Source organism: Syngnathus acus, chromosome 24, assembly GCF_901709675.1.
Source record: "Syngnathus acus chromosome 24, fSynAcu1.2, whole genome shotgun sequence".
Taxonomy (NCBI): domain Eukaryota; kingdom Metazoa; phylum Chordata; class Actinopteri; order Syngnathiformes; family Syngnathidae; genus Syngnathus; species Syngnathus acus.
The window spans coordinates 376,105-401,558 of record NC_051108.1 but is presented as its reverse complement, the minus strand read 5'-3'; the positions used below and the strand labels follow the sequence as shown (position 1 = coordinate 401,558).

The following is a 25,454-nucleotide window of genomic DNA, read 5'->3' as shown; positions in this document are numbered from 1 at the left end:
CTTGACCAACAAACAGTATTTATGGTGAAATTGGGACTCTTGAAAGCCTGCAAGAATACAACACAAAGAGCGGCGCCATCTTTTCATCCCTTTTGATCGAGCCTCTTCTCGTTGCATTTAAAGATGAGCACGATTTCAACACGGCGTTGCCTTCATGCTCTGAACTTGAATTTAGAGTGCCACGTGGTCATCCACGAGTGCACGCATCTCGTGGCGAAAAGCTCATCATCCTTCCTGCTTCTGTCCGTGACGTCACGTCTTTTCTCATCAGATTGATGCAAGCGGCCCGGCAATCTCTCCATCCGTCTCCGAGGCCGTCCGCCTTCCTTTTAACGGCTAATCTTGCGCTAAGAGGGTGCCGCCCCTTTTCCCTCTTAAGTGAGCGTGGCGTAATCTGGCCATTGCCTCAGCGACCCATCGCCAGTCCTCGTCCTCCAGTGGCTCAAGATGAGGCCCGTGTGCGTCGATGTTCTCTCCTGAAAAACAAAATGTGGCCTTTTCTTCCCCAAATTAGAAACGACTTGTTGCACTCCTGGAGCAAGTCGAACCTTGGAGCAAGTCGAACCTTGTCACGCTAAAATGTTGAAACATTTAAACAAACAAAACAAACATTTACTGGACAGCAGAGCGAGACAAAGGTTTATTCTTGGTGCTCTGCATGCATCGGCATGGCCTCCTTTGTAGTTGACGTATGAAGGCATTTGGAACGGTGCTGCACACACACACGCATACGCACACACACATGTGCACACACACACACACACACACACACACACACACACACACACATGCACTGGCCACACTCCAGTCCAATGCAGCTGAGTGGAAGAAGGTGCTCATGGGACGAAAAAAAGGCCATTGGCGTCTCCTCCCAATGCAAGCTGGACATTACGGCCACGATGACAGCCACGCTATATAAATAGCGCCGTGCCTCGCGCTCGCTATTCCGAGCGTCCCAGCCTCGAAAATAAACAATCACGCCATGTCTTTTTTTAATGTGTGTGTGTGTGTGTATTGGAATGTATAAATCCCTGAGACCTGGTGCACCCCACGTGCGTTTGTCCCGTCCCGCCCCGCCAATTCCAGCTTTTGAGGTTCTCTTGTACTTGCAAAGGTAATTTGGGGAGGAAGTAATCAACGGCGTGGGAGCCCGCCAAGCTCCACGGGCGGCCAAACGGTGATTCCGAGCGTCTTTTGTCTGCACCGGCACCTTCAAGTGGAGCCAAGGGCCGGGCCGGGCCGGGCCGGCCGGGCGCTTTGTTTGCTCAGCTTCTCCCGGCGAGGCTGTAAAAATCAAGGGGAACAATTGGCAGATAACCTGCCACCTTCTTTCTTCTGCCTTCCCCTTTTCTTTCATGTGGGCAGCCGTGCGTGCGTGCGTGCGTGCGTGCGTGCGTTTCACATTTGCAGCTTTGGGGGCGAAGGAGCCCGCCCGTCGCTTGTGCTTGCTGCCCTTTTGCCGCCCTTGTTCTGTTTAGCCCTCATCCTCTTCTCCAAACAGGAAGTCATTGGAGAGATGGAGGGAGGGAGGGATGAGAGGAAGAGGGAGGCGGAGGGAGGGGGGGGGGGGTCTTCTCTCAGGTCGTGCTTGGAGGGCGGCGGGCGGCACGAGAGGCAGGATGTTATGGTTTATTCAGCCCAGGAGTGGACAAGGTGCGCCTTGCCCTCAGCACCAGCACCAGGGTGATTTATAGCCACGCTGGCAGACGCCCGAGTCCAGTGGGGGTGGGGGGGAGTCCGGGTCTTTGAACGTGCCCGCCCGGGAGCGTGTGTGCGAGTGACTGCACAGAACCTGGGTTCTCGGGATTCGAGCAAATCTTAGGAAAACCAAAGCAATAGGGAATTCAATTCATCTGTTCCAAACAACCCACAAAATACATTTGATTAGAGTTGATTTGATTTGAAAAAGAAAAGAATCCATCTGCCATGCCATCATTTCAAGAAAGTAAATACGGCAACATTCGCAGGATACATTTCATGCTGATTTTTGGGGTTTTGTGCTTACAGGCTGCTTGCTTGAGTCCACAACGCTCGCCCAGCAAGGGCTTGAGGTGCACAGTTCAAAGGTCACCGGAGTTACACGGGGCAGACAACAGGTAGGCCGATAAAAAAATTAGCTTTGGGGGGGTGGCCAAGAGGTGCTTTACTCTACAGCTACTTGGCATCATATTCCCTATAGGAAGCCTCTCACACACCCCGTTACTCTTAATTGTCCCTCTCAGATCAGACAAGTGTGTGTGTGTGTGTGTGTGTGTGTGTGTGTGTGTGTGTGTGTGTGTGTGTGTGTGTGTGTGTGTGTGTGTGTGTGTGTGTGTGTGTGCGTGTGTGTGTGTGTGTGTAGCACAACAAGAATTCTCCTGCATAAAAAAATCATCTGTCCCCATCAGAGTGGATTTTTTTCATTAATTTATCATTTAAATAATAATAATAATAATAATAAACAGATGCCAGTAAATTAAGAATGAAAGTAAATTTAAATGATTATTTTCAAGCGGTTGCCATTTGATCTGATGTTACTGTGAAACTGAATGCTTTATTTTTGCACAGCACAAAAAAGAAATCGATGCATGAATATGGCGCGTGCGTGTGTTGGCGTGTCACGCACGCACGCACGCAGAGGAGCGAAGTTGAAAGAAAAAGGCGAGCTGGGTACCGGGCTCTGACTTTGAGCGAGTTGTTGCTGTTTTTTGCGCCGTTGTTTTTTTTTAATTGCGTTGTGCGGGCTCCAATGACGTCACACGAGCCGGCAGACGTAAATACCCACACGGTATTTCAAATATGAAATATTAAGCAAATCAAATGCAACCGTGTTAGATGTTGAGAATGTTTCTTTTTCGTATTTTAATGTGGTTTGGACTTGCAGCATTTAAGATGATTGTTATTCTTATCATATTAGCCCAAGTATCTTATTATGCTCTCGCTGCTGTGTTTGTCGAACAAGGGCTCCTTTCATGCAAATAAGGCAGCAGCATATTTGAATTCGAGAGGCTGTGGGTGACCAACTTTACACGCACACGCGCGCGCGCGCACGCCCGCCCGCTCCCCATAATCACCAAGCAGTATATACTTGTCTAGCCCGGCAAGAGGGATGTGGGTCACCGAGGGCCACACTCTGCCAGCTCTCACAGCCAAGAAGTAACAACAGTGTATGCAAATTGTGTTTTTTTTTTTCCACAACGGCGCATCAATTACGGCCAACGCGATCTGGGTTTTTTTTGTTTTTTGTTTTTTTTTACACTCAATTAATTCGTTTTAATAGCTACACCACAGTGGCTTTAGTACGACCGCACCCGCATGCACGTTCGACAGGCATCCAATGTGAAAAAGCTTTTTTTCATTAAAAAAAAAAATTCGTCATCGTCGTATGGTGTTAATATAGATTGAACAATATTTATTATAGTAGGTATGCAATGTTGAAATGTACAGCATCGTACGGAGGAGTTGATTCGATATATTTTAACCCTCATGTGTTGCTAAAAGGCGCCCCCGGAAAGTAAAAAAAAAAAAAAAAAAAAAGTATTACGCACGGCGTTAGTGGCTCTTATCAAGGCTGAATTTTGATTGGAGTCTTGTCATTCGATGAAGTGTAACATTATTGCAGGTTCTCCTGAAATGGAATTGGCTACATTAAGTGTCCTATAAGGACTCTTTATCGCCAGGCGGGCGAGCTGTGCAAGTCCGACGCCTACCCTTCATCGTCGTCATCATTATTATCATCATTATTATTATTATCATCATCCTCCGCGGGGGGAAAAACAGCTTTTTCTTTTTAAAACTAATTGTTGCGTCTTATTCTGCCCGATAAAAATACACCTAAATACTGCAAATATTTTTAAGCATCGAAAAAAGATGAATAGTCATTGGAATAATCCGTGAAAGCAATCAAAGGACACCTTTAACACGTGTGGGGGCAATATTGTTTCCCCTCGGCCTGCCCCCCTCTCACCACCAATAAATATGTCAGTGCATTCAAAAGAGCTTCGGCACGACCAAATTAAATCGACGACGAGTGAGCCAACATCCGAATTTCGGCTGGGATACTTTTAATTTTCCCTTGTTTTTTGGTTGTTGTTTTTTTCTCTGGAAATTGCACCCGGAGAGAAAGAAACACGGCGTGCGCGCGCGCGCGGGCCACTTGGGGGGCTGTTAGGAGGGGTCGGGGCACGCAGACTCAAACTTTGCTGACTCCATAATTATTTCACGCAAACCAAATCAAAAGAAAAGGCCACTTCGGGAGGTGGCACCTCGCCCTTTTCCTCTGGTGGAAACGGGGCGAATATGACGCACAACTTGGAGGAGAAATGCAAAAACGACACGACACGTATGCAAAAGATGAAACCCGTTTGAATAATCCTAAAAGTCAAAGAAACAAAAAATCCCCGCATTTTTTATCTCGCAACACTTGGAATTCAAAGAAGACTCGTCTCGTTTGAAAGACACGTTCTCATAAATTGATGACGAAACTCAATTCACATTTCCTCCCGTGAGACGCCAAAACAGATTCGGGGCTTTTAGCAGGTGCACAAGCTTGAAATAGGAGTCCAGTGCGATTTGGCTTCGAAGATACGACCAAATAGAAGAGAACGAGGCCAACTCGCTTGCGCATGCAGTTTAATAAGAAGGCGAATTGCACGCGCGCAACGCCACTTTTCGTGGCAATAGAAACAAACCCGGAAAGCACGCAAACATTGAAATCGCACCAATTCATGTTTGCAACATTAAAAAAAAGATTCTTACTGGCACGATGCTTGAAAATGGTTTGTTTGGGGGGGAGAACGAAAAGATGAGCGCATGGCGTCGGGGGTCCCGGTTCAAGTTCAGTGCTCGGTTCTCCTCTTGCGGGGGGGTTAGGAGGTGGGATGGGGCCTTGGATAGGAGGGGGGGGGGGGGGGGGGTCGTCTCTTATTGGTGGCTTGCCACGGTTACATCACGCCCCGTCGGCCGTGACGCTCGCACGTCTTCCGGCTTCCTTCAGCTGCGTCTTCAAGTTGCTCTTTTTTAGTGGCCGGGGAGGAGCGCGCCGCCTCGCCTCGCCTCGCCTCGCCTCGCCTCATCCAGTCCGCCCGTCCGCCTGTTCCAGCCAGCCAGCTACACTTGCGGCTGCTCGTGCTCGCCCGCGCGCTCGCTCGCTCGCTCGCTCGCACTTACCGCACATCTCTCGTGTGGCAATCTAGGGAAGGCAGCCGAAAAAGCTCGGCGCATCGCTTTTTGCTTCTTGTTCTTGTTTTCCCCTTTTGCGCCTGTTTTTATTCCACAATCCAGGCACAAGCGGCGATCTTTTCTCTATTTGGTGGCGGAGCGTGTGAGTGTGTCATTTTTTCGGTAACCCCCTCCTTCTCTTCCTCCTCCTCGTCGTCATCATCATCATCATCATCTACGGGGGTAAGTAACCTTGTCCTCGGATACCTCCCATCTCGGTGCGCGCCCGGTGGGCGGTCGGTCCGTCCAAAAAAAAAAAGTAAAAAAAAAAAAAAAAAAGAAAGAAAGAAAGAAAGAAAGAAATGTTGAAAAATGAATTAAGTTGGATGTTTTTCGTCTGTCTATCTTGGCGAGGAAATGTTGTGCGCTATTTGATCAGTGAGGTGAGGAGGATGTTCCAGCTTCGGGAAAGCTGAAAGTAAGTTGATGACCTGCAAAGTCCGTTTCGATCATTTTCATCATCATTGTACAAATACGAGTCGCATCTCTATCAAGTTGCGCACGCCCAGTACGAATTGTTCAAATTTAAAATGAAATAAAATTAAAAAGTGATATTTTTTAAAAATATAATTTTGTTGAATCACACCTTTAGTTTTTCGTGATGGCTGGCAAAAACTTTCAATTGGATAGTGTTCAACAAGGTTTTTTTGTTGATAGAAAAGGGAAGTTTATGAGCATACAGAGAGAGTGTGTGTGCTAGTGTGTGTGTGTGTGTGTGTGCGTGTTGTGGTAGACAGGTGCTGGCTCCCAAAAGACAGGTGCTAGTGCTGGTGACTATTTCCAGCACCATTGTTGAAGGCTTCTGGTGATCACATTTTTTCTTGTTGTTTTTTTTTATTTTATCTTTTGTGTGAGTGTGTGTGTGTCCTTAAGAGAAGCTTCACCTCCCGTCTGAGCTCTTCTAACAATTCTGGAAAAACATCAAAGTCTCCCTTTACCCGAATCATTTCAGTACAGTTTGTGAAAGCCAAATTTCTTCTTGTTTTAATTTCCCAAATGCTGCTTTTTGAAAATGTAATCATTTTCAAATGGTGCAAAATGTGTTTTTTTCAAGTGGCACCAAAGGAGTGTTTGTGTGAGCACTTTTCTGAATTTTCCTCTTCTCAAATTTGAAATTAGCAACAGCTATAGGCTGCGGGGCTAACTAAAATTCTCTGGCATTTTTTTCTTCCTGCATTTGTGGCTTTTTCTATTTGGCCGCCGCCGCCGCCGCCGCCGCTTCCTTTTATTTTTGTAAAGAGTGCTTTAAGTCCGAGCTTGACCGGCGTGACCCATTCGATTGAGCAGAATTAAGTGGCCTCGGCAAGCAGAACACGCACAAAGCCAAAGCGGCCGCCTGGGCCCCGGTCCGTCGGCCTCTTTTGCTTTTGGTCGGGTCGAGCGTTTGGGAAGGCGAAGGTTCGGGCCGGCCGGCCGGCCGGTCGGTCGGTCGGCCGTCTTAACCCCGTTTTGCTTGAATGTGCCCCTTCCAATTAACGTTGGCAAACGTGGAAATGAGGACAAGTGCTTAAGTCATTATCATAATTTTATGCTGCTTTGTGTGGCGTGGGAACTGGTTCAGCCCATGTAGGCCGGCCCCGGAATGCGGAGGCCTAATTCTGACGCCCGTTTCCCACAACCCTTCTTCCCTCCCTCTCTCTCTCCCTCCCTCCCTCCCTCCCTCCCTCTGTAGGTGGAAGACCCGCCTGCCCATTTGCCTGCCTGCCGTGGCCGCGCTTTGCCAACGTGTAAGGCCGCCCGTCGCAACCCGCGCCGCCGCCGCCGGTGAGGTACGTTTGCTGACGTGCGGCGCTGTTTTCGATCCCTTTCCGCTCAGAAACACGCGCGTGTTTGCGGGACATGGCCCGATAGCGGCGGCGGCGACGGCAGCAGCAGCCCGTGATGCCGGACCATGACAGCGACTCCCTCCTGAACAGACAGACCAAGCGAAGACGCGTGGACATCGGGGTGAAGAGGACCGTGGGCAGCAGCAGTAGCAGCAGCAGCAGCAGCAGCAGCAGCAGCAGCGCCGCCGCAGCAGCAGCAGCAGCAGCAGCAGCAGCGACGACCGACAGCATCGCCCGCGCCAAAGCGGCCATCTTTAGCGCTATGAACTCCCTGAGCGCCCACCACGGCTCGGACGGCGAGCCCGTGGAGTGCTCGGTGGTGCAGCCGCACCACGGTGACGGCGAGTCCAAGTCCAACGTGCTGCGCAAGCTGCTGAAGCGGGCCAACTCCTACGAGGACGCCATGATGCCCTTCCCCGGCAGCACCATCATCTCCCAGCTGCTCAAGAGCAACTTGGCCAAAAGCGCCGGCGGCGGCATCGGGCCCGACAGAGGCGAGCACGGCTTCCCCGGCTCCGGGCTCTCCAACGCCAGCTCCGACGCGCCCCAGGAGGACGCCTGCAGCAACTCCTCGCAAGAGAGCACCCCCCAGGAGTGCTTGTCGCCCTTCGGCCGGCCCCCCGCTCCGGGCGACCTGGAGCGCCTCAACGACGAGCACCTGCGCGCCAAGCGGGCCCGCGTGGAGAACATCATCCGCGGCATGAGCCACTCCCCCAGCGTCCTGGGCCCGCCCTCGTCCCGCCACGAGATGGACGGCGAGCGGGAGCTGGATCCCGAGCGCCCGGCGCCTCGCTCCCGGCGGCCGGGCCCCGGAAGCCCGCGAGCGGGCGAGCTGTGCGGCGGCGGCGGCAGCCGGGAGAACAAGCGCAAGCAGCGTCTGCCTCAGCAGCAGCACAGCTTCCCCCAGCTGGCGTGTCAGAGGAAAGAGCACAAGCAGGAGGAGCGGCGCCAGCTCAAGCTCCAGCTGGAGGACATGCAGAAGCAGCTCCGACAGCTCCAGGAAAAATTCTTCCAGATCTACGACTCCACCGACGACTCGGAGCACAACGAGCCGCACGACGACACGGGCGACCTGTCCGAGGACAGCCCGGCCAGGTCCGACAACGAGCCGGGCGCCGACGAGCCGGCCGCCGACGAGCCGGGCGCCGACGACTTGCGCTCCGACAACGAGATGTCCGACCTGGATCCGGGCCACTTCCTGGATCGGGCTCGGGCCCTGCTCCGAGACCCGTCTCTGCTGGGCGACGGAGACAAAGCGGGCCGAGACGGACCGGGCCGCGGCAAAGGCCAGGCGGGCCCGGGCGCCTCGCTGCACTCGGAAGGAAAGCAGCTGGCGGAAGCGCTCAAGCAGGAACTCAACTCGGCCATGACGCAGGTGGTGGACACGGTGGTCAAAGTGTTCGCCAAGCCCCCGCGGCCCCCGCAGGCCCCCCAGCAGCAGGCCTTCCCCCCGCTGCCCTTAGCCCCCGAAAGGCTCTCGGCGGCGCTCAACGGGGACAACCCCAACTTCCACGGCGCCAACCAGCGGCTGCAGTGCTTCGCCGACGTCATCATTCCCAATCCGCTGGATCCCTTTGGCATCCCGGGGATGCCGGCGGCGGCCAACGACCAAACGGAGGCCCTGCCGCTGGTGGTGAGGAAGACGCCCGGCGATCACCACCACCACCACCATCACCACCACCACCAGCAGCAGCAGCAGCAGCAGCAGCACCAGTCCTCGGCCGTGGGCGCCCACGGCGGTCACCACCACCCGTCCCTCCACCCCTCGTCGCTGTCGGCCAGCATGGGCTTCAGCCCGCCCTCCTTCAGGCACCCCTTCCCCCTGCCCCTGATGGGCTACCCCTTCCAGAGCCCGCTGGGCCCACCTTCGGGCGGCTACCCCGGCAAGGAGCGCTCCTCGCCGGACTCGGTGGACCTGTCCCGGGAGAGCGCCGGGCTGAGGACCAAGATGGCGTCGGCTCACCACCTGGGGCACCACCATCGCTCGTGTTCGCCGGCGCACCCCGCCGCCACGGCCGAGGGGCTGTCCTTGTCGCTCATCAAATCCGAGTGCGGCGACCTGCAGGACATGTCGGACATCTCGCCTTACTCCGGCAGCAACGTATCCTTTTCTGCCACGGAAGCCTTCTTCCTTTTTAGCTGGCTGGCTGGCTGGCTTTCTTGTTGCTTATGGCTTACTCAGCCCCTTATTGTGCCCCTTTTGTTCAAAACTTGGCCCACAAGGTTGTTCTCCATCCTGAGTTATCTCGGCCCCCCGAGACTGCAGGCTAATAGCGCTAAAGTCCCTCCTCTTTCTTTTCCGTATTCCTCCTTTCCTCCTTAAACTCATGAAAATTTGATCGGCGCCCTGGGTTATCCTTAGAAAGCTTCAAGTCATTCAAATTCATTCCCTGCTAAATGAATCACCGGTCTGGTCGGCGGAAGGCGGCCATGTTTATTTACGGCTTCCTTGTTTTTTTTTGCATTTTGCGCATGTTCCAGAAGGTTGGCCCGAGGACTCGGCCAGGATGCGTATTCAAGATTGCCTCCTGCGCTCCTCTTATCATCCATCGCTGTGTAAAAAGCCCACAAGCATTGTCCTCTCTCTCTCTCTCTCTCCCTCTCCCTCTCCCTCTCCCTCTCCCTCTCTTTCGCTCTCTCTCTCTCTCTCTCTCTTTTCATTTCATAAAGATCTGTCAACAGCCCGGGGGCCTTTGGGCTGTTGCTTGGCAGCCAAATACTTCTTTTTTTTGTGTTTGTTTGCCCCCCCCCCACCACCCCACCCCTCTGTCTCTTCTTTTGAAGCGGACGTTAACAGGTGTTTGCGGCGAGCTGTTTATCTTTCATTACCTCGTCTCGTTTTGTCTTCAGACCCGAGGCCCAACGCTTTGCGCAGATCCATAATCCTTTGCTCTTGATGGAGGGATGAAAACCAAGGGGGGGGGGGGGGGGCACTGGAAGAAAGTGGAAAATAATCACACAACAAGGAAGCTAGCAAGCAGCCGGGCCAGATGCCGCCGGCCGGCCAGCCGGCTTTTAACGCGCCGGGCACCTTTTGTAGGATTGATGGCGGCGCTTTGCGCACGGCCGCTTTATCGTTTTTGCCCCAATTCATGAGTCGCTCTTAAGTTCTCTCGGAGGTCGGCGACAGCTTGTCGGACATTTTTTGCGAGGCGCGCTCAAGTCGAGCGGCGTGGCCGAGCAGATGGCGGCGATGGCTTTTTTGCTCGTTTGTCCGCCGTCCAACTCGGACTCATCTTGTCCCTACACCTGGAATCGGGCAGGCGAGCGGCTCCCACCACCGCCGGCGATGGCCAAGTGTCGGGGGAGCGTCCATTTCTTGTCGGGGTTGCGAACGGCGGAAGCCAGCTGGTGCGAGCGCGCCATCATGACAAAATAATGGCTGCGCGAGTCCAATGGCAATTCCATTTGCAAGCTGTGAGGGAATTGCAGACGATCAAGAGAGGCCAGGCGTCCACGGCCGGGCCGGGCCGGGCCGGCCCGGGCCGGGCCGGGCCGCCTTTGTTCAAAAGGGAAAGAGCCCATGAAGATGGAGCCTTGCAATGGAGCATCCCACCTTGGCTGATTGAAAGCCACCTGACCGACCGCCAGTGTGTGTGTGTGTGTGTGTTATGTGTGTGTGTGTGTGTGTGTTATGTGTGTGTGTGTGTGTGTGTGTGTGTGTGTGTGTGTGTGTGTGTGTGTGTGTGTGTGTGTGTGTGTGCGTGCGCGCGCGTCCATTGTGTCCCCTCCACTGGAGCAGATGGTGCGGCGTGGGGAGTGAAATGCTGCTCTTTTGGCCGGGCCTGCTGGAGGAGTAACGCCAGCCTCCCATGCCCCTCCCCTCCCCACAAGACCCCCCCCCCCCTGCTTCTCAGACAAAGTAGACAGGATCTTTTAAGGATCTTTTGCATGTGCTGATGCCTTCTCGCCTTGGCTACAGCTGGACGGACACTTGACCGCTTTGCACCATGGCCAACCCCCACTGATTGTAAAGCAAGTTGCCAGAGCGAGAACTTATGATTGTTTTTTGGGAACAAGCCGAAGCGCAAAACAGGCCGATGGTGTCCTTCTGTGTCCCTTTCCTTCAGACACATTATATGGACGTTAATTCGGCGCGGAAATGGCTTGGGACATTCAGCGGCGCAGATGTGATCCCCCACCCCCCCGTGCGGGTGGCTGGATCCAAAGCATCGGAGGCCCTCTTGTCCTTCTCCTCCGCCTTCCAAGGCTTTGGCAGAAGCAGAGAGGTGGGGGGGGGGGGGGGCACGTCATTGCACATTGGTAGCCCCCCGCCCCATGTCATTGCACATTAGAAGCCCCGGTAAAAGCGCCTCTCTTTGCCGCTCAGTCCAGGTGGAAGACGTCTCGGCGCCGGCCGGGCTCGCCAGCTCTCCGCTTGAATCTTGTTTGCTGGCCCGTTAAGAGCAACATCAGAGCTGGATATCCCAGCTTGGCGAGCAGCGGCGCCAAGCCATTAGGCTTTCTTGCCCATCCATCCATCGCTGGCGCTAACTGCTGTCTTTGTCTGTGATATGCAAATGGGCTCCTTTTTCCCCGCCCGCCCGCCCGCAGCCCTTCTTCTTCCTCTTTTGGGCTGGAAGTTAGCGCACGGAGCAGGCCAAAAGGCGCTCGCTCGCTCGCTCGCTTTGACTGTGAAATGAGCCCGCCGATGTACGACAAAACAAACAAAAAAAGGCGTCAGCTGCGTTTTATTAGCCGTGACGCCGCTCGCTCGCTCGCTCGCTCGCTCCATACGGCCGCCGCTATGTTCAAGCAAATTTCCCGCTCGTCCACTGTGTGATGCTCTGTCCCCAAACTTTTGCTCCTTAACGACAAGCTTTCTCAGATACAGGAGGGCCTCTCGCCCAATCACCTGAAGAAGGCCAAGCTCATGTTCTTCTACACCCGCTACCCGAGTTCCAACATGCTCAAGATGTTCTTCTCTGATGTCAAGGTGAGTTGGCTTTCGCTCTCATAAAGACACGCCCGCTTCCAAAAAAAGGGAACTTGGATTTGTGATGATGTTCAGGCTTCGCTTCGAGTCAACAATGAGGCCGACCTTGCGGTTTTATGCAAAAGAGGCCAGACGAGGAAGTCGCGTGCAGGCTGCGGAACGGAGGGACGGCGACAGAGCAGGTGGGGGGGGGGGGCGTCGTAGCGTACACGGCAAGTGGGACTTTCATCAAGAACATGAACAAAGCTCATTTTTTAGCTGCACTGCAAAAAAATAGCGCAGCGCAATAGCTCGTGTTTGTTGGTTGCTCTTGCTTGTGTGTGCGCCCCTCTCTGACCATACGGAGGGGTAAACACTGTGACAGATCCAGGCCATCTTATTCAAATGAAAAGATAAAGGTTCCCCGTTTCCTCTCAGCTGCCTCCTCTTGGATGCCGCCGCCATTTGCGGGTCACGTGTCTTTCGCTGGGCTGAAAAAGGGGGCGCGGCGCCTTTGGCACCTGCCAATGGCGCCCCAAAAACAAACAGGCAACATTTATTCTTATGAAAGATTCAAAGCGCTTTTGTTTGAGTGACTTGATGGCTAGCGAGGAGGAGGAGGACGATCACAGGCGACCTCGTCAGGCAACAAAACAAGGTCAAGATCGTTAAGCGGATTATCAGTCACATTGGTTTGTTTTTGTTTTTGGCGCGAGACAATGGGGCCCGCGCCTCAAGTTTGTAGACGTGTGGGAATTAGACGGAGTAGCTAATGAGATTGCCGGCACCCCTTCTCTAATCAACGTGGGAAGCGGGCCCGTCCTGTGTTGACTCGCCTTTTAAGACACGCGTGCCTCAAAGAACCCGGAAGACGTCCCGAGCGCCGGCCGATCCAGCACAAATCCACCCCGTCTTGCCCCAGGCTGGCGGTCGACGAGGGTCGTTGCGCCCCCCCTTTTTTTTTTTTTTTTGCCGACGACGAGACAGGGCACATGCGACGCCAAAGAAAGAAAGAAAGAAAGAAAGAAAGAAAGAAAGAAAGAAAGAAAGAAAGAAAGAAAGAAAGAAAGAAAGAAAGAAAGAAAAGCCAGCGGCTGGATTTGAGTCGGCGCTGACAAAAGGCCGCTTTCCAGGGCCGCTTTTTGTGCGCAGTCAGCCAATCGGTGGCCGGAGATTATCTGCCACAATTGGCCCCTGCCAAAACAGGAAACGTTGGAAAGCCCCGCTGACTGGGAAGGGCTTACGCCACCGGCCAGCAAGGGCGAGGAGGAGGCCCAGGCGAGCGAGGGGGAGGCCCAGGCGAGCGAGGGGGAGGCCCAGACGGGCTTCGCTGTCTTTCTGCTTTTGCCTGTCCTGGACATGGCTTAGCACGCTGAGGTCATCTCGTTGTCGGAGCCGAGGCCCAGCGACCGCTCCTGCGACCGCTCCCGCTCAGCTCAGCTCAGCTCAGCTTAAGGGCGCCCGCTATTGAAAAGAAATAGCTTGATTGTTTCAAGGCAAGGACCTGCTGGAGTGTGTTCTATTCTAGACACGGTGTGTGAGTGTGTGTGTGTGTGTGCGTGAGTGCGCAGCACCTTCTATCTGGCGCTGTTAGCATTAAGAGGTGACCTTTCACAGGCTCTTGAGTGTGAGTGTGAGAAACACACTCTCGCTGTCTCTCTCTCATCTGCCTCTTAGCGAGCCACGCAGGCACGCACACACATATACGTTGCATCTCATGTGAGTGCTGGCTGACCCCTGCCAAGTCTGATTAAGGAGCGGCGCTGATGTGCTCCTTTGAGCCCGTTCCCTCCTTTTCCACCCACCACTCCTCAGCTGCTTTTGGGGGTGTCCTCCATCCTATCCTCCCACCAGCAACTTAATGACCCAAAAGTGGCCAATGCTGCAAAGGGACTGGCCAAAGCTGATTGAACGGATGCCTTGAGCAAAACGGTTCCAGATCGGGTGGAATTCCTGTGTCTTTTATGATGGGGGCGGGGGGGCTCGCTTAGATTTCCTCCTGAGCTGTCTCTGTAATCAAGTGACACGTCTATCCGTCAGCGGGCTGCCTTGCACTGACACCAAAGGTCTCTTCTGTGAGCGATGGCGGCCGTTTGCCCGGGCGCAATCTTCAAAGCGAGCGGCTGGGAAACGCCGGCGTCGGCAGTAATTCACTCACTTACGTCGCCTTCCCGGAAGCTTGACGGACAAACGTGACGCTCGCCCGCCCGCCCGCCCGCCGGCGGACAAAACCCGTATCAGTGCTGTACCGACGAGTTGAGCTAACCAACGGCCCTTTTGTTTTCTAGCACAATCCTTCCTCATTTATTGTTTGTATCGCTTGAGGCGGAAGACAAAAAGGGGGTGTGAGCGCTGCATGGACGCTCTGGATTTTTTGGGCCAAAAGTGGAGCTGCTTGGTGGAAAGCGAGGCCATTGTGTGCATTTAAGCAGCCCTTCGCTCGCAGCCCGGCGAATATTTCTAAGTGTCAGTGGTTTGTTTGTTTGACGCGTCCATGTCACGACCCCGGCCTGCTGACTGCTCACGTTCCGACCCCCTGCCGCCCGCCCGCCTGCCCGCCCCTCCCCGTCCCAACGCCATTGTCCGACAGCGCTGACCTGCACCCGCCCCAACCCTCCCTCCCTCCCCTCTGCCTCATTTCCCAGTTTCTGCTCACCACGCACTTTAGGGCAGCCCCCGTCGCAATAAGCAACCTCCCGAACGGCCGCGACAATGTCAGGCGGACTTATTGGGCCGTGACGTCACCCGCCGATGCTTCCAGCCTTTGCCGACTTCCTCGTCTTTACATCGCACAATCGGCGATGGCGAGGAGCGCGTGCGCGTCGCTGCGTGTCGGGGAACAATAGCCTAATCTCCATGTCAAAACGGCTCGGCGCTCCGCTCAGCGATTTTGGCCCCCCCACCCTGCATCGACGCCCCCCAGTTCATTCTGCTTCTGCAGAGCGCAGTGAGGCCGCTTTGCATGCGAGCGAGCGAGCAAGCGAGCAGATGATGCTTACCAGGCTTGCGGCAAACGTTTGCTACCTGACCCCCCCATCCAATTAGAGACGATGATAAAATGAATGCATTTCACTTGTCGGCCACCCGGGGGCAGTGTAACAGACGGCTCGCAACTCGGACCAACGCTAATGGTAGTCATTCTTTGCAGAGGATAAAGAATCCATTCTTGTAGCCATGTGGCGGCGGTGGCGCTGGGAGGGGCCGGCGCATGTCCTCATCTGCTTCTCATAGGCGGAAAAAAGAAAAAAAAAAGGGAGCCGGGAACCCGCTGAGGCTCTTAATAGGTTTACTCGGCCCTTTTGAATCCAGCCGAGCGGCACGGATCAGATAGCCGCAGTCTTGGCCGCGGCTCCTGGTCCCGGCCCCTTTCTCTTTTTCTTCTCCTTTCTTTCTTCCTGCCCGGGAGGTGCAGAGAGGAGAGGGGAGGAGAATCAGGGTGTAATTGCTCAACGGGGTTAAGTACTTGTTTGAGCCCCCCGCGGGCCGGGGCGCTTCACATGATGACTTAATCGTTTTTCTGCTCAATTATGCCTTTGCGGAGCAAACCCCGCCCCGCCGCCGCCATTGCCGCCGCCACCCTTTTCCAGTTATGATAGGGGAGGGGGGCGGGGGGTTGTTTCCCAGCGGGGAAGATGAACGCTCTCACTTCAGCGCTCTTGTCTCGCTGTCTTACTTCACGTCTCTATTACGGCCTGCCGTTTTTCTCCTTACTGGCAGCTTGACTTGTGTCCCTGTTGCAGTTCAACCGCTGCATCACCTCGCAGCTCATCAAGTGGTTCAGCAACTTCCGCGAGTTCTACTACATCCAGATGGAGAAGTTTGCCCGACAGGCCATCAACGACGGCGCCGCCGGCGTGGAGGACCTGAGCGTCAGCCGCGACTGCGAGCTCTTCCGGGCCCTCAACATGCACTACAACAAGGCCAACGACTTTGAGGTAAACACGCCGCTGCCTTGTCTTCATGGCCATACAATTTGAAAGGAACTGGAAGCTTATCTTTAGCTCAGGCGAGGCGGTTTTGTTTTGGGCTTTCTGCAAATGAGGAAGACGAGCGGAGCGCCTCTTCCCCATCTTTTGTTTGTCTACTTCCTCGTCCGTCCTCCTCGTCTTGCAGCGACGGGCAACTTCACCTTTTGCCGCCTTCTCCTTTTATGCTCCTTCTGCCAGCGTTATGTGGTGGCGCACTTTGCCAGCAGCGTTGGCCCGTTCACCTGCAAGGGTACAGCCACCCGCCCGTTCCTTGGACCGGACCGAGCATGCTGGCAAAGCATTTCTCCCGCGCCTATGTGCGCGTGTGTCACTTTTGGGGGGTGGGGTTCAGCGCTATCAAGGTTAAGCGTCCTACTGTTTTAGCCAGAGCAAGAGGGGAGGGGGAGAAGGGGAAAGCAGGAGATGGATAGATAGGGTACGGAGGGTGAGAGACAAAAGAAAGAGCATTGGTGAGAGGGAGGGAGGGAGTCAGGGGAGAGTGGTGGAGGTGGTTGGGGGGGGGATGACGTATTGGATGCAAGTGCCCTTGCGAGCAGTGGGAGTTTTGCAGAGCTCACACTTGAAGTGCTTCACTCACGCTTTTTTTTGGGCCCGTCTGTTTCTGTGCACGTTATTTGTCCACCGGGGCCACACACACGCACACACGCACACGCACACACACACACACACACACACACACACACACACACACACACACACACACACACACACACACACACACACACACACACAGCACTTCCCGTATCCATCTTGCGTCCTCTAAAGGGAGGCTTTTGAAGAGCTGGGCTGGCACGAGCACTCGGAGGCCAGGCGGGCCTGGATAAGTCGCTTGCGACGGTAGGTAGGCTGAGCTGCAAGCTTTGTTCACCTAGTGCCTGCCCCCGTTTTTGCCATCGGTCCAAACAAGAAAGAAAGAAGTGGTTCCCTTGCTGCTTCTGATTGGGCCTCATTTGTGTGATTTCCAAAGAAGGACTGGCTTTTGGAGCAAAACCACCGTACGCCTCGAAAAGTGGCTGAGGGCAAACGGTTTCTCCCTTTTTTTTATTTTTGCATTTGCATTCATAAATGTGAGCATTTGCAAGAAGAGGCCAGGACAGGTGAAGAAGTCTTTGGAGTGCCGGCCCGGCGGGGCTGTTGACTGTCTTGTTTTGCATACGAGCTGGCCCGGCAGGTGTGTGTGTGTGTGTGTGTGTGTGTGTGTGTGTGTGAGTGTGTGTGTGTGTGAGAGAAATGCGGGAGCTGATTCGGGCCAATGCCAGGCAAAATGTGCCCAGCCATGCAAATTCCGCCAACACACAGGCGAGCAAGCGAGACTCGCAGTGTTTGTGTGTGTGTATGTGTGTGTGGGGGGGCTTTTTGTTGTGCACGTGGGCGTTGTGTGTGTGTTACATATGTGCAAGTTTGTCAGGATGTTCCGTCTTAAGTGTGTGTGTGCGTGAGTCATAGAGGAATACGTGAAGCTGGATGGCGATGACTGCATGTGTGCATCAGGATGCCCCCAAGGCCTGTTTTTGTGTGGAGCTCTCCCCCTCCTCCTCCTCCCCCTCCTCCTCCTCCTCCTCCCCATCCCCTACCTACCTACCTGCCTGCACCAGCACTTGAAACAGGAGCCTACGCATGCACGCAAGTTTGCGTTTGGCAGATTGTGCATCATCAAAGTTCCATCCACCTTGGTGGCGTCTTTGGAATGAATATGTCCTCTGTTTGAGTGCCCCCCTCGCCCCTCGCCTGCCTGCCTGCCTGCCTGCCTGCCTGCCTGCCTGCCTGCCTGCCGTCCGTGGCCTTTCTTGTTTGATGCTAATCTGCTCTGTCACTGTGTTGGCCTAATACGCTCCCCATCTTCCCTCCCAGCTCGTCTTTTGTGGCGATTGTTTCCTCTTTTCCTTTCATATCGCTGCCTCCCTCCCTCCCTCCCTGGGTCGCCCGTTCTCTCTTCCTTTCCTTCCCTTCCGTCCATCGCCTCTCTACTTTTGTTCTTTCCCGGTCCTCCCTCTCGCATGTCTTCTTCTCCCTGGCCTTCTCCTCCTATTAGGAACGTTTTAATGGCATCGTTGTCACATTCCTTCTGGCACAATGAACACTGGCTGGTAATTAAAAGACTTTGCCGTTAATTACCTACTTTTCCCCCCCTCGTCTCTCTTCTACCCTTTCTTCTGCGCTTTCTCATTTGCGACGTCCGCCGCCATCAAACAAGCCTTGACTTTGAGCGGCCCGCGCTTTCATGTCCGGTGGAAACTCTCGCTTAGCGCCCCCCCCCCCGCCCCCGTCTGTCCGTTTGAACCCCCAACGACAACACACATCATCTTTCACGAGTAGGAATGTGTCCGAGCCGCTAATGGAGGCCCGTTTGGATAAGACAGTTTTATGACGGCTCTGGGAACCTCTCAAATTTCCAAAGGAGCCACCGGGCCCAGTTCTGCAGGTGGGCGGAGACATTTAAAAGAGGAAGCGGCTGTGATCTCTTTGAGAGAGGACCGTACCGGTAAAAGTGGTGACAAGCGGCCCGGTTTTGAGTTCCCCCTCTTCCTCTTTTCTTCCACCTGTGGGCGTATTTTGCTGAAATTCTCTCAGGGGCCTCGTGGTCGGAATGCAAGAGATGCTTTGCCTTGTGAATGAAGAACTTGAGAAACAGCAGAGAGAGCGGCCTCGGCGGCGCTTTTTGCCACTTGTGCCAACGCTCCAAACTTGTTACGTAACGGCGCTCCACCATTGAATTTGCGCCTTTCGCCAGATTGGGATCTTGAGTTTGAGAGCCGTGGGCGAGCGAGCGAGCGAGCGGGCGGGCGGGAGAGCGAGCGAGCGAGTGAGCTCCTATCCTGCCCTCCTCTTCCACCTGCTGCCCCCCCCCCCCTTGCCGGGAGAGCAGATGCTGTCTGTCCAAGCGGCCGCATTGTGTGCCCCCCCCGCCCCCCAGCCGTTGCTCCCTTCACGGCCCTCTCGGGGCTGACTCCATTTGTTGCGACGCCCGTTTTGGGCGCTCCCTCTATCCCCGGCCTTTCACCGAGGTGGGCGGGGGGGTGTCGCCGCGAAAGCAAAGTCTGACCTCGGAGGTGACGAGGTTGCGGCGGGTACCGAGGAAGCGCGAGCAGGGCGCCCGAGGCAAACCTTTCTCATCCAGTCAGACTTGCGCTGGGCGAGATGCGCTGGCGGTTGGGACCCGATGAATAAGACGGTGCTGCTATAGATTGAAGTTGCCAAAAATAAAAGCGATGCAATATGCCACCGGCGTCCGCACTCCTCGACGGAGCCTGCACAGAGCCGGCCAGCCAGCCAGGCAGGAGCTCAGGATGCAGCCGGCAGATCTCCTTGACAAAACCAAAAAGCACCTTTTTTTTGAAATGCCTGCTGGCAACATTTGAGTGAAAACTTGAGCAAGTGATGGTGATGGTGGCTGAGTCCAAGTCCCTCCTGCCTCCCTCCTTGGTTCTTTCCTTCCTTGTGTCCCTGGTCACCTTGCTCAGTGGCACAGCTGCTGATGATGTCATTATTTCTGGAGCGTTTTGAGTGCCCCCACCTCCCCTCCTTGTGTGTGCGTGTGTGTGTGTGTGAGACTAATGAAGCGTGGTGAAGGGAGCCGTGCCAAAATGACCGGGGCGTGCATCAGAGGTGCAGATGTGTCCAAGTCACTCCCCCACTCCAATTCCATGCATGAGTCCCCCTTTCTTTCTTGGTCCTCCTCCAATCTGCATCCCGACATCTTATTCCTCCTGCCCGCCCGCTCGCTCGCCATCATTTATTGTGGGGTGACCCTTCCTTCCAACCCCGTCTATTCTTTCCGGAGCTCCCTCTCCAGATGTCCTCTTCCCATCTCGCAGACTCCCTCGCTCCTTTCTTTCCCTCGGGCCTCCTGCTCGCTCTGTCTCCCTGACTTGCTGACCTCCGGAGCCCCCCCCCCCCCTCTCCCTCCCTCTCCTTCTGCCGTGACATGACTCGTTGACCTGGACTCTTTGTGCTTACACATTGCCAGTGTGTGTGTATCAAAGGAATCAACATTTCTAGCTTTGCACCGTGCTAGGACTTGGCGTCTTTGACCCTGTGCCGCCATTGACTCCTCCAGAGCTCCTCATGTGACACCACTGCTCAGTCTCACAAACACGTGGCGTGCGCACACACGCGCACACGCAGAAGCGCCTCAAGGGCTCGGCATTCTCCAGCGAGGCTATCAGCGGGTGTTTGCTCAGCTTTCGGGCCCCTTTCCTGTCCAGGAGCCCACGTGGAGGCGGGCCAGAGTCAAAACCGGGACTCCAGTTGGACTCTTCGTCCGTGGCCTGAGTCTTATCAGCGCTCTTGTGGTCCAGGGGCAGAAAGACGGCCGACGCGGGTCGTGTTTGTCCAAAGTGACAGCGCGGGCCAAGGACTCACGCAGGCCTTTGTAGATGATCCATCGATCGCAACAGATATGCGAGGCAAAGGGGACTGACTGACTGACTGACTGACTGACTGACTGACTGACTGACTGACTGACTGACTGACTGACTGACTGACTGACTGACTGACTGACTGTGAGAGAGCCAGCCAGCCAGCGTGGCAGCGTGGCCAAGGTTCGACAGGCCTGCTCAAGTTTCACAAGAAGCTCGCTCGCTGCCTGCCTGCCTGCCTGCAAAAGTCCCGGGAAGCTGGTTCCCAGCCGGAGTTAGCGATTAACCCGCTGGGCCGTCACCGGGCCGTGTGATGTCCCTGCCTGCGTTTCATCCTTCAAGGCTATACTGCACACACACACACACACACACACACACAAACACACGCAGGCAGGCAGGCAGGCAGGCATATCGAGCCCGGCCTTATCTTCCAGGGTCTTGTCTTGTTTGGCCAATGCTGTGCAAATAGAAGGTGCAATACATCTCCTGACAGTTCCCAAAAGCAAGCGGGAGCAAACAAACAGCCAAGCAGCCTCGAGCGAACAGCTTTCTCAGGCTCCGGACCCCCAGGCCTTTTCAAACGTTTGCCCACCCGCCATATTTCATGATCTCATCAAAAAAGCAGGAAATCCCATTCCCTCTCTCTGAAGAAGAGCTTATCCTTGTGTCTCAAAGCAACCCGTCCAAGAGACAGAGGGGGGTGCTTTGTGAATGAGCGTGATTAACATCCTGGAGCCAGCCCTCGTTTTCTTTTTCTGCCAGCGTGGAACAGCTGGAAGGAGCGCCTCAACTCACAACCGCGTCTGATGCTTGGTGCCGTGACAAACAAACACTTTACATACATCACCTAGAAAAAAATAAAATCAAAAAAATCATTAGACAGAAATAACTGTGCCATGGCGCCGATCCCTGGGTCCTCAGACTCTTGGCGGTCCCTCGCCATCACCGCTGCCTCCCTCCCTCCCGCTCTCCCTCCCTCCCTCCCTCCCTCTCTCCCTCCCTCCCGCCTCCCTCAGTCAAGAGGATCTAAAATACCAATACCCTTTTCTCCTTGACATTGCCTCTCGTCGTAGTCAGCGTTTTGCTGCCCTTTTATGGTCAAAACGTCCGTCAGGAGAAATTGCACGCGGGAATATTCTTAGTAACACACACGCCGGCGGGTCGTCGTAACCTCGCCGTCGCCGTCCCGGCGACGTTGGGATTTTTTGGGACGGGGGGGAGGAGGGGCTTCTTATTCACAACTCACCTTTCGCACCGCTGCGCAAAGGCACCGGGCCTCGGAGCCTCCATTCATCACCTGAAGGGGAGGAGGGGGGCACATTGTCGTCCCATGTGTGTTGTGTGTGCGAACAAGCATGACTGCTACAGTCCGTCCGTCCGTCTGTGTGTGTGTGTGCGCGCGCGCGCCAACGGCCGCTAACCTTGCCGTGTCCTGACACCCGTGATGAGTATGTGCAGGACACTAGAGGAGCAGGGGCCACCCAAAGCTATTGTGCCGTATCGTTCGTCCTCACAAGCTGGGCTCAAGTGCAAGTACGCAAAAGTCCAAAAATCAATGCGCAAATACTTCTTGCAGTAGCTGTAGCATAGCTAGCTTCTCCCAATCATGTCTCAGATTCCCAAGATGCCAAGATAGCTTTTGAAAATGAAGGAGCAGCTCATATGGGAGCAGCCTTCATTTTGAAGCCACAAATTGTTGGGACACGACAATGAAGCGAGCTGGGCCGCTTCTGGGGAGGCAGTCAGCATTATCCCAGCAGGTGACCCCTGAAGGCTGCGTCGCCCTGACGGAAGGAGACGGAGCCAAAGTGTGGCCGGGGTGTGTGTGTGTGTGTGTCTGTCCGCACAGGATGTGTCATCTCCTTGGCACAAGGAGGTGCGGCTGCATGTGACAGCGTGCTGGCTGGCGCCAAGGTGTGACGGAGCCTTGCCAGGCGCGCTGTGGCTGAGCGCCGCTGTCGGGGCCCGGGTGGCCCGGCCGGCCGGCCGGCCTACCAGGCGGGTGTGTCTGCCGGTTCCGAAAGCGTTCAAGTGCTTCCTCTTTGCCTCTGTCACACTCTTGTTTGCTCGCGGCTTGTACCTTTTCTTTTTTGGACTTACAAAGGGTCACGGCGTGCGTTCAGGCAAAAGGTCACGCTCCACTTCCACAATGGTGGCCATTTTGAAAGCCCTAAGGAAAAAACAGGAAATGCGGTCAGGTGCGCTTCTACTTTTACGAGAGGTTTTTTTTTTCTTTTCTTTACTGTGTGCGCGCGTCCTTTAGCCACTTGTGGGTCACAGGTTGTATTTTCTTTTTTTACAGCGAGCCTTGTAAAGATGTCACGCCGCATGCCGAGGGAGGGAGGGAGGGAGGGAGGGAGGGAGGGAAATGGGCATTGTGAGAACGTTGCAAGAAGTGGCTTTTCTCAGGCGGAACGCTTTTAAGGAAGCTTGACACTTTGATCTCACGCTAAGGTCATATCGGCGCCATAAGCGTAGCGTCCAGAAAGTGGGCCTCCTGTAATCAATCCAGTCAACTGAATCACCCAAAGAAAAGAAAAGAAAAAAAAAAGAAAATCAATGATGGTGCTCATTTCAAGGCAGCATTTTGTGATCATTTGCCGGCAGGTGCCGGATCGCTTCCTGGAGGTGGCGGAGATCACGCTGCGGGAGTTTTTCAACGCCATCGTGGCGGGCAAAGACGTGGACCCGTCGTGGAAGAAGGCCATCTACAAGGTGATCTGCAAGCTGGACAGCGAGGTGCCCGACATCTTCAAGTCGCCCAACTGCCTCCAGGAGCTCCTGCACGAGTAAACCCATTCCAACTTGCCTTCAGCACTTGCGTTCGCTCACTCGCTCCCTCCCTCCCTCCGCTGCTCACCTTCCTTTTGCCAACGTTGTCCGGTAGCATTCCTCGCCGTCCTCGGCGTCCGGTCCGTTCCGTTCCGTTCCCCGGCGACCCGGCTTTGCTTTTGTGGTTGCTTTGTTGTTTTTTCTTGATGAACTGAAGATTGGAATCCGGAATTTTTCTAGGCTGGGTCGCGTCTCCATTCCCATCCGATGAAGTGTCCCCGCAAAAGTAGCGAGGACCTTCTGTTGCGAGTCTGCCTGACTGCCGTGATTCTTTCTGTTGTGTATGATGATGAATTGAATATTGGTCACCGCTGCATGCTGACGTTTGGCACTTGTCCCCTCCAAAAAAAACAAAAAAACAAAAGTGAATAAATGATTCCAATGAGGAGTCTTGAAAGGGAGCTTAGATGCTGGGCTGACTATTCTGCTTCTTGCATCACTTGAAATGTTTTGTTTGAAATTTGGAGATTTGAACGCGTTGATTTATTTTTGATGTTTGAATTTGTCCAGTTTCCGGCGAAGCTTTCACCCGTCGCCAACGTTAGCCTTTTGCTAACACGGCTCTTTTTGAAACGCGTTCATTAGGCCTCCGCCAACGATGTTGTTGCGGTCTTTGATTTTCTCGGAGGGTCCGGCTCACGTTATTGCGTCCGCGTTACAGATTCATGGATGCTTTTGACAATAGATGAAAAGGGGGCAGGTTGCTCAAGCAAACAAAAGCGGGCAGGGCAGGGCAGGGCAGCTCCGAGCTTCATGACGGCAGGCCGGCCTTCTCGCCGCCGCACATCTTTGCCGCCGAGCGTCTCAAAGTGCCACAAAGAAAAGGAAAGCGGACTCTTGCGCCCTCCCGGAGCCTCCTTGGAGCCACTCAAAAGACTTTTTTTTTTTTTTTGTACAATATGAATCCATATGGACATCTAAAAAAGTGCGGTGGCAATTGTTTGAGTTGTTTTTAGCGATGACTTTGTTTCCTTCTGTGTTGTCGTTTGTAGTTTAGAGCAATTGGTTGCCATTTTGCTTTCTTTCGTTCTTTCTTTCTTTCTTTCTTTCTTTCTCCCTTTTGCTTGTTTGCTTTGGAAAAAGAAACTTGGAGTCCATTTTCAGAGGATGAAAATGTGCTTGTTGCTGCTGTAAATACTGTCGGGCGGCGGGAAAATGGAGTCCCGCTTTCCCCCAATATAAAAATTGCGTGGACACACACCTTGCGCACAAGAGCTGAGAGCGTTTTTTGATTTGAGTGCTTTGCATTTTGCGTGTGCGTGCGCAAGAGAAAAGGCCGATTATGAGAACCTGTGAACCAGTGAGTGACACAATTCTCAACGCGGCCCGGAAGCCCCACCCCCCCCGGGAGAGCCACCCTGACATGTAAATGACTCTCATTAAGCTACGGCGGCGGCGGCGGCGGCGTGCGTGCGTGCGTGCTCGCTGGCTTGCACATGCGCACCATCATTTCCTCGGATCCATTGGCTGAGCTGTTTGAAAGGATTTTCTTCTTTTTGTTTGCCGATGCTTTGACTAGTTCTGATTATTCTTGTCATCCTTCCTTTCCTTTCCTTTCCTTTTCTTTCCTTTCTTTTGTAAATATCCATGACGCTGACTGATTAAGTGAGCAAAAGTGCTTTTGTATAACTTAGCAATATGTTCTGTGTTTTGTTGATGCTTGTTTTTCTATGACGTCATCGTGGTGATGATGATGATGATGAACTAGTGCAGTAATTCCAATTGGAGCGGTGGTGTTGATTTTTCTTTCCTTCCTTCCTTCCTTCCTTATTTTTATTTTTCCTCCCGTCAGCTCCGACTCATATTCCATCACGGCTGCTTTTTCTCGCCTTCTTTCCTGTCGTCGGTGTGGATGATGTCCTGCAGATTGTGTGTAATTTATTGGTTTAATTTATCCTAATTTATTCAATGTTGGGTTCTTTTTCAACCGGGGGAAGGCCGCACTGCATTTCTCAAAGTAGATCCAAGCGTTTGTTTCGAATGAATTCTACCTGAAAGTCCATTTTTAAAAAAGGAAGAAGTGATGATATAAAGACAGGAAGGGTCTTGGCAGCTAAGTGGACATTTGCAAATTGTTTTTGTTTGTTCCCCGACAAGGCTGAGGGTAGGCTAGAAAGCCGAAACGGGTTTGAACCTGTTTTTTGGTTTCTCCTGAGACCCCGTTTGTCCGCCCGCCCGCCCGCCCCTCCCTCCCTGAAGCCCGCCCCAAACACAACCAGTAGTCAGTCAAATTGCCTTTGGTGCCTTCGCCCTCCTTGAACTGAATGTATGTGCAGTATATATGCAAGCTTGTGAAAAACCAATTAAAAAAATGGAAATAAAAAGGAAAAACGCA

The 25,454-nt window shown here is 54.0% G+C and overlaps 1 protein-coding gene across 5 annotated transcripts; it reads left to right on the top strand.

Moving 5' to 3' along the window:
* Positions 1 to 2,013: 2,013 nt before the first annotated feature.
* Positions 2,014 to 25,454, top strand: LOC119117967 (prospero homeobox protein 1-like). Of its 5 annotated transcripts, none has more exons than XM_037244635.1 (7): positions 5,465 to 5,617; positions 6,872 to 6,926; positions 7,016 to 7,183; positions 7,223 to 9,126; positions 11,854 to 11,961; positions 15,681 to 15,875; positions 22,895 to 25,454. In XM_037244635.1, exons 3-7 carry the CDS (start codon positions 7,081 to 7,083, stop codon positions 23,078 to 23,080), a joined length of 2,496 nt encoding a protein of 831 aa, XP_037100530.1. In that variant the 5' UTR covers positions 5,465 to 5,617; positions 6,872 to 6,926; positions 7,016 to 7,080; the 3' UTR covers positions 23,081 to 25,454. The 5 variants fall into 5 exon arrangements, with proteins under 5 accessions (XP_037100528.1, XP_037100527.1, XP_037100530.1 ...); XM_037244634.1 differs by having other exon boundaries at positions 7,217 to 9,126; XM_037244633.1 differs by lacking the exon at positions 5,465 to 5,617 and adding an exon at positions 2,014 to 2,096 and having other exon boundaries at positions 7,016 to 9,126.

Coding starts and splice junctions, on each gene's coding strand:
- LOC119117967 (XM_037244633.1), top strand. CDS start 7,081: ATGCCGGACCATGACAGCGACTCCCTCCTGAACAGACAGACCAAGCGA. Junction 9,127..11,853: donor CGCCTTACTCCGGCAGCAAC/GTATCCTTTTCT, acceptor AAGCTTTCTCAG/ATACAGGAGGGCCTCTCGCC. Junction 15,876..22,894: donor ACAAGGCCAACGACTTTGAG/GTAAACACGCCG, acceptor ATTTGCCGGCAG/GTGCCGGATCGCTTCCTGGA.